Genomic DNA, 8344 nt, shown 5'->3' with positions numbered 1-8344 from the left:
AGATGCTACTGCAGTCTGTATTGCTTGAGATGCTATTGATTCAAGACATTCTGCTGATATAAAGAAGAAAATAGACATTACTCAACATAAACCAGTGCAGACACAGCACAGTCTTAAGTGTTTCTACCCTAATTCATTTGTGTTTCTCTCTCTCTCTCTCTCTCTCTCTCTATTATTCAGTTAGTCAAAAAATGTTTTGGTTTTATTAAATTTTATGTTTGGAACTGCTAAACTCGCTATCTGGAAAACAAGGAAAAACAAGATGCTTGATAAAGATACATTAGATCCCTTGTTGATGTTCTTGGGTTTAGTTGCATCAAGACTCAGGATAGAATATGCATATTACAAACTTGTAGGGTGTTTACCAATGTTTGTGAATACTTGGGCCATAAATGGAGTGCTATGTGAAGTCAATGAAAATGATGATTTGTTGTTGGCTTTCTAAAGTCATTTTGTCATTATATTTGTTTGGGTTGTTTGGTTATTGTATTTTTTGTTACTATTAATACTGTTTTTGTTGGTATTATTATTATTATTTTTATTATTTATAGATGTTTTGTAATTGAGACTGAAGATTGTGAAATGTAGATTGCAGTAATAACACATTATGGTATTACCTATATGTTGTAAATAAAGGTGATTTCAATCTCTGTCTCTCTCAAATGATGGCAGTGTAGGAACTTGAGTGCCCTCAATTAACCGTATTTTTAAAAATTAATTCTCAAGCAGTGTTTCAAAATGGAACTATAAATGAATTGCTGCAAGATGTGCATTAGACATAATATACTGGGGGAATATGAAATATAACATTTATATATAATTTTTTTTTTATATATATCTTTATATCTTTATTATTTGTTTAGAGTTTTTGAACTGCTCTAAAGTCATATTGAAGTTTTCTTTTTGTAGTATATATAAATATAGCACATGATTAATCTTTGCAGACTGATCTGCTAAATCACTGTTGCATTTAAGTTGCAAAAATTGTCATTCCCACACGCCATAAACAGTGGTACAGGATTACAACTGTGCTAGAATTAAGTCAGATAGTTCTGAAACCGCTTTTACACTTATGAAATGGTTATAAAAAGCTGCTACTTCAAAAGACCTAATGCTACTAAAACCAATCATAAAACCAGAGGCACTTCCAACCTCTGCTATAGCAGCCAAACCAAGATAAGCATGTGCGTTTCACAGACATACGCCACGTTTCACAGACGCACACCACATAAATACACTCATTGCTTGCTGAGTTTAACACAGAGGCAGTAAGACAGAGATCATAGTGAGTACAACAAAAAAAACGTATTTTTATTTGAAAGACATCTGTTTAAAAAATGTTTTACAAAAGTGTCAGAAGCTGACAAGTGGAAGTGGAAAAAAAAACTGAAATGGTGATATTAAAGAGGGGATTATGTCTCTTGCTGATGGAGCAAGAGAGAGAGAGAGCATGAGCGTAAGAGAGGGAGGGAAAGCAGTCATTTTAATAGCCTGCACACCACTAAAAAACAGTTAAGGATTTAGACATCATAGTCAATACATCTGCTTCAAATGAAAAATTTTTTTTTTTTACCATGCAGTATCATAGGGATCAGACACACTGAGGAAAAAAAAGATTAATTAATCTCATTCTAAACACAAATTATTTGGCATAAATGGGACCTGATTAGTCATTTTTATTCTGGAGTGCAGCCATGCTACAACTTATCTGCTACAACCAGTTATTTATAGATCACCCATATTCTTGACTAACTTCATCCCATAATCGCACGGCTCACTGTTTATCCTCGAAGATTTCGGTGAACTAATCTACACAACATATTTCTTTGTGTTTAAACTGGATTTTCTCCACTCTATTCCCACTGGCAAGAAAAACACCATCACTGTCTTTTGCAGATTTTCCTGAGTGACTGCCAAGAATTTGTGAGCAAATAGCCATGTAGTTTAGTATAGAATGCCACATATTGTGTGTGTAATCAGATATTGTAAGTGGAATGTAATTTTGAGCAGTGGACACAGAACACCAATCAGTCAGATTAGTCTTCTTATGGACATTTCAGTGCTTCAGGATGGTGATTAGAAAGTTCACTTGGAGTGATTGTTTGTTAAAAAGGCAAAAAGCAGTCTTTAACTCTCCAATTGATGAGTGGCAGAGATAAAAACAGAACACCTGATTATTTATTTGCTGCGCAAGAACATCAGTATATAGTTTAGGAGAGTTTTGTTAGTGACGGAACACTTGTGATACTAATTAAATATGGAGCATGTCAGTGACTCCAAATTATTGGTTAAAACAGGCAAGCTGGCATAGTTAATTACGAGAAGAAGCCAATCAGAGGTTGCAGGAAGAGGCCCACAGTTCCCAGCACACACACCAGCACAAAGACCCAAAGGAAGATGCGGTCAATCACCATGGCAACATATTTCCAATCATCCTCCACCTAAGAGAGAAATGGCACACAATAAAACAGAGAAAAGGAGGAGAGATGGAAAGTTAATAAATGAAAGCAAAGAGAGGTTAGAGGTAACAGGGAAAGAAAATTAGAAATAGAAGGAAAATTTGTACACGAGAAAGCAAGGTAAATGGAGGAGAAAATGGCAACAAGACGATGAGAATGAGTGAAAAGCAGGTCTCCTGACTGTCCAGAATGCTTTATTCACACTACATGGGGATAAGCTTAATTAGATTGTGCTACTATAAGCGGAGCTACGCGAAACATTTTCCCTCCACATATTTAGGCACTGGGTGCATTACAATGCTAATGTGATTCAGTATTGAGGCTCTGAGCCAAGAGTGAAGATGAAGGATGAAGTGGTGAGACTTTCCATATCAAAGTCTCCACTGAGGGATCTAAAGCACTTATTGTCAGTGAAGCACTCAGTAAACATTTCCACTGAGAGCAGCTGAGTCATTTCCGTAAGCTTATGCTAGATGTCTGTGATGTATAACCTGTCCTTGTGAGGGCATTACAACCAAAGCATGACATGATGTTGGAATTTGAGTCATATTCATTATCCAATGGGCAATGCGGTTGTTTATTATGAAGACATTATGATGTGTGAATGGACAAGCGGATGGAACAATGACTGACAGATTGAGTGCATGCCTTGTCATGTGAGTAAAGGTACAGTTAAGCAAATAATTACTTTTCCCAGAGGGAAACAAGGTACAACACATTGACTATTGGAAATCAGACCAGAAATGCATGCCTGAAAAGCCATTAACACACAACGATGCCAGGTAGCTACATCCACCAGGCAGGAATACAAATACTGCTGTGTACGTCATTCCTATCGTTCAAGGAGGCACTTCACAGTAGCTAAGGTAGAGAGGGACTGTGATGTGTTGAACATTGTTCCCCTGCTTCTGGGACAGTTGTTATGTATTCATAGTTATATATAGTTGCTCTGCTCTGTGCAACAAATTGACCACAGGACCAATGCTTACGCCCAATGAATCTAGCAAATATAGAACAGGAATTAATACGACAGCTCAGAAACAGCCATCCCACGAGTTGAATGACTGTGCACTCCCTCGGGCTGTTACATTCCAAGAGCCGCCACAATTCAGTGAGAGAGACGTTTCTTAGGCTGCAATGTACAATGAGCGGGACTGGCAAAACAGACAAAGAGTTGATCAAACAATCTGAAAGGTCCTAGACATATAGTAGAATAGTTAGTCTGATGCACCTCACATCTCTCAAAGGAACCCCACAGATTTCCTTATGACATGCTGAAAGTTCTGTTAGACTTTCAGATGTTAAAAAAAGAATGGAAAATAAAAACTTTTTGTAGAGAAGGCTTTACCATTATGAACTGTAGAAACAACACTTAGCCCACAACACTGACCTCAAAAGCCCGCAGCTCTGGTCAGGGATGCATAATTTCGCTTTTGGTTGGCTGAGCAGATCTGTACGCAAATAGGAAACACCAAGGTTGTTCTACTAGAAGTTTGAGGATGTCAGCATACCATGTTTTTGACGGTACAAAAATAAATGCATAAATGAATAGCCTTGGGCCACTGATGCATGGACGCATCTTTTCCTAGATAAGCACACTGATCTGTTCTGCTATAAAAACATAGGACACCTCACATTTCCACACAATTCTAAGAGACCTATACTGACATAGGAGATCTGTGTTCACCTTTGAAGATGCCATTTCCTGACACAAGGTCATCCCCTGGAAAGGAGGTCCGCCCCTGCTTGGCGCAGAGGTCCCATTTAGCTTATGTAAGACACAGTTGTATTGTCTGTTCTGATCAGAACATGCTGACCTTCATAATGGGAGACAAAGACCACCAGTAATTCTAGGAAGTGTAGCTTGTGTAACTAGTCACACCCCTCTAGGAGACATTACCTGGTTCCACATTCTGGTGCCTTTTGTCACTATTTGGCAAAACAGAACCCTGCGGAACTCCCTGTGTAAAAAGGGATCCTTCTATGGGCCTAGAGATGTCACTCCCACCATCCTGTGAATAGGATATACACAGATGGCTGGAAAAAACTGAGGACTGAAAAGCTTACACCAACATGAAGCCTAATTTGACTTCTGCTATCACAGAAGCCATCATCCCAAGCAGACACACAAGTGCAGTTTGTTGCCCAGCTGACACTAATGTGACTAATCTTTGCTGGGATGGAAAAGCTCTGCATGTGGATCCAAATTCCATGTCAAGGAATAATAATTTTGGCAGTGTGTTTATCCAGAGAGCACAATTCCTTATAATCAATGTGTTGTACCGAGTGGATTGACTGAATGGGAACCACTTTACCTCTTTGGCTTTGTTGCGGCTCCTCATGTTCTCAGCAATGTACTTCACACTCTCAATAGCCTGTTTGATCTCCGGTGACACCACAGAGAAAGCCACAACTGTATTAATAGCCTGTGGACTCAACTGACGACTCACTTTCCCACAATCCCCCTCAGTTGCCTCTTTTATTGGGTGACATGGGCATCCGCCTTTCTTTCCTTCTAATGCTGTTTTCCCTTCTCCAAATTCCAAAGAGTTCATTGCTCCCTGCTGAGATCCACTGTTTTTCCTCTTCTTTCCCTCTCCTCCTCGTCCTGCTCCAGTCCCGGACGAGCCCCCCGGGACTAGTCCTACTTTTCCAGAAGACTCTGATAGATCGAGAGGCCGGCGCATGAGCATAACGCGGGGTAAAGCTCGGAGGAAGACGGTACGGACCCAGCTAGGCATAGTGTGGGTCATAGGGGTGCGATAGTGCACATTCAGTACAAAGACGGTGATGACAATGGAGAGGGTGACGAAAATCATTGTAAAAAGAAGATACTCGCCTATCAGAGGGATCACGAGTGAGGTGGACGGGATGGTTTCCGTAATGACAAGAAGGAACACAGTGAGAGAGAGGAGTACAGAGATGCACAATGTCACTTTCTCACCACAGTCTGATGGAAGGTAGAAGACGAGTACTGTCAGAAAGGAGATGAGGAGGCAAGGGATAATAAGGTTGATAGTGTAAAAGAGGGGCAGTCGTCGTATGTAAAAACTGTAGGTTATGTCTGGGTAGATCTCTTCACAGCAGTTGTACTTAATGTCATGTTTATAACCGGGTGCATCTATGATCTCCCACTCTCCACTCTCCCAGAAGTCTTTAAGGTTTACCTTTGAGCCAATAAGTACCAGGTCAATCTTGGCCTTGTCATAGGTCCAGGAACCAAACTTCATAGAGCAATTCTGATAGTCAAAGGGGAAGTACGTGATGTCCATAGGGCAGGATGATTTGAAGATTGCAGGAGGGACCCAAGTGATGGTTCCATCATATTTCAAAAGAGCTTTGGTTTTATCCTCCACCAAGAAGTCCCCAACAGCACTGTGTCAGAAAAAGAGCATTTGAATGTTATGACTGCTAATGCATTACTATTTTATTTTCTCAGACTGTTAGCTCTGATCATGTTCGTTTGGCTCAAAATAAAAAAGGACCTGGAAATATCCCCAAAATTACTATAAACTTAAATTCATAGAAGTTGAAAGTTAGGTTACAAGACTCCACTCACTTGTTGTAAAGTACAATGTCAGGCCTCCAGATTTTATTTGATGGGACTCTGATGAACTCAATTCCATCAAACTCTGCAGGTGACCACTTCAGCTTGTAGTCATTCCATATCTATGATAATAGCGCAAAAAAAAAAAAAAAAATGTTATGCTTAAGCCATATGCTAAAGATTAATGCTTAAAGCTTTGGTGCCCATACAAGTGACACAGTTCTAATCTGGCATCTACAGTACACTTTTATGTGTGCATGTGTCATCTGTGCCCTGTCACAGCCTTTATTTTTGTATGTGCATTTCTCCATCAGCAGTGAAAAAAGAAAGCACATTTTCTGCTTGAGCAGGCATGTTGTTTATTGAGGTTTGTTAACAAATGTGTATACTAAGGTGTAAATGTGTATAGCAGTAGTGTATCTGCAGATCTGTGTATTTGTGCCCATTTCTGTCTCATTTTGTGGTTTGTTGACATATTTGTGAAGAGATGTGTTGTTAGGACTGCTGATCTATTGTGTTCAGTGATATCAAGCATCCTGCTATCAGGCATTGCACAGACTTATTGTACAATACTACAGGGCTTAACAAAAGCACACACATTCTCAGAAAAATTCAGCAAATATTCATTCAAATCCAGAACCCTCCCCAACCCCGAACCCAGCTAGGACAACACACTCAATGTATCACACACACAAATCACTCTCAACTATAAACACAATATGCTGATTTAAGCAATAAGTTCAGCAGTAATGCTGGAGCATGTTGTACTCATTATTGTAGCACTGAAAACATGTACAGTATCAAAGTAATATCTATCTAAGCAGACAGTCGCAAAGAATAATAAAGCACAAAAATATTTTCAGTATGAAATAAGAACATAGCACTTCAGACATATAAAGCCAAGTTCATTTCCTGCATGTATCTTCATGCTTGAAGGATGAAAAATAGGTTTGTTAAATAAATAAGTTCACTAAATAACTAACAAAACAATCTTTGCTGACTATGAAATAACAGTAATTTATTATTATTATGCTGGTTATTAAAAAAAGCTAAATGTTTGATCTAGTTAGACTAGACTCTTTTTGCACATATATTACCATCTTTTTAACCTCTTTCTTTCCATTTGTTTTTGGAGATAACTACTGTGCTACCTTTACGTTTTCTATTATTTACATAACTTTTCTTTTTCATGGTGTTCTGATTCCACCTACTCATCTGCTCCATGTATATATATACAGTATTGTTCTTCCCCTGCATTACTCAACCCCATCCTTTGTATGTTTATGCTATACACATTTTCTTGTTACATTCTTACTGACAGTGGTACAAGACACAAAGAAGATTAGATCTTTGTGTTAACACAAACATGTGCACAAGGCCTACATGCTGCACACAAAAATCACTTACATGTCTCAGCCAAAGATTTGTTTCCATGATCTGATTGACTTCGTCCTAGAGAGAGTAAGACACAGGCAGGGGCAAAGACAGAAACAATCAGAAAGAAAGACAGCCATTCTCTATTATTTATAATGGAACATGTTCTGGCAATAAAATCAATACAGTTCTTGTCTAATGTGAAAGAGAGGTCTGACAAGAAAAGGGGTTTGGAGGTACTTTGGAGTACTTTCATCTACTAGCTTCAATTCATTCATCACAGTACCCTCAACAGTACTAATAGGTCCTGCATATTCACAAGAAAAATCTGGAAAAAAAATGCCTGTTGAGCAAATTTTCCTTAAAGGGGTCATATGATGCGATTTTAATTTTTCCTTTCTCTTTGGAGTGTTACAAGCTCTTGGTGCATAAAGAAGATCTGTAAAGTTGCAAAGACTAAAGTCTCAAATCCAAAGAGATATTCTTTATAAAAGTTAAGAGTCAACCACACCTACCTAAAACAGCTCGTTCTAACACACCCACACGTCTACATCACAATGTGGGAAGATTTGCATAACGCCGCCCAAATGTTCACGCAAAGAAAGAAGGCGTAATCCTGGTAGAGTAGACTACAATGCCGGCTGTTCTGACTCACAGACTCGTTTTTCGTTTTTTATATTTAAAGAATTTGCCACTGACGATTCAAACGCGAGTTTTGAGCAGTGTAGTTTGTTGTTTGTCATTTCATCAGAAATGCAGACATGGTTTTATGTTTACGCGGCGCGATGCAATGCAACGCGTAAAAAGACAGTATAAGTCATTATAATCCGTAATTATGTCCCCACTGGATGCAACAAATGTCTCGTTTATACTGGGCTTTAATGTTTTTGTCTCGTCGATCCGGCCGGGACATGGCATCACAGTAGGATAAGGGGCGTAACATTTCCATCACACGCTTGAGGTA

The 8344-nt window shown here is 38.9% G+C and overlaps 1 protein-coding gene across 1 annotated transcript in view; it reads right to left on the bottom strand.

The window, feature by feature from the left end:
• Positions 1–1373: 1373 nt before the first annotated feature.
• The window catches only part of chrna6 (cholinergic receptor, nicotinic, alpha 6), a 16332-nt gene continuing 9361 nt past the window's right edge, over positions 1374–8344 (bottom strand). Inside the window, exons 3-6 of the mRNA XM_016443391.1 lie at positions 7414–7458; positions 6019–6128; positions 4775–5834; positions 1374–2441 (exon numbers count right to left, since the gene is read on the bottom strand). Coding sequence (XP_016298877.1) covers positions 2316–2441; positions 4775–5834; positions 6019–6128; positions 7414–7458 — 1341 coding nt within the window. The 3' untranslated portion in view covers positions 1374–2315. The remainder of the gene's footprint in view (positions 2442–4774; positions 5835–6018; positions 6129–7413; positions 7459–8344) is intronic.

This window comes from Sinocyclocheilus anshuiensis, unplaced genomic scaffold, assembly GCF_001515605.1.
Source record: "Sinocyclocheilus anshuiensis isolate Anshui unplaced genomic scaffold, SAMN03320099.WGS_v1.1 scaffold85, whole genome shotgun sequence".
NCBI classification, from domain to species: Eukaryota; Metazoa; Chordata; class Actinopteri; order Cypriniformes; family Cyprinidae; genus Sinocyclocheilus; species Sinocyclocheilus anshuiensis.
This window is presented reverse-complemented; position numbering and strand designations above follow the sequence as displayed.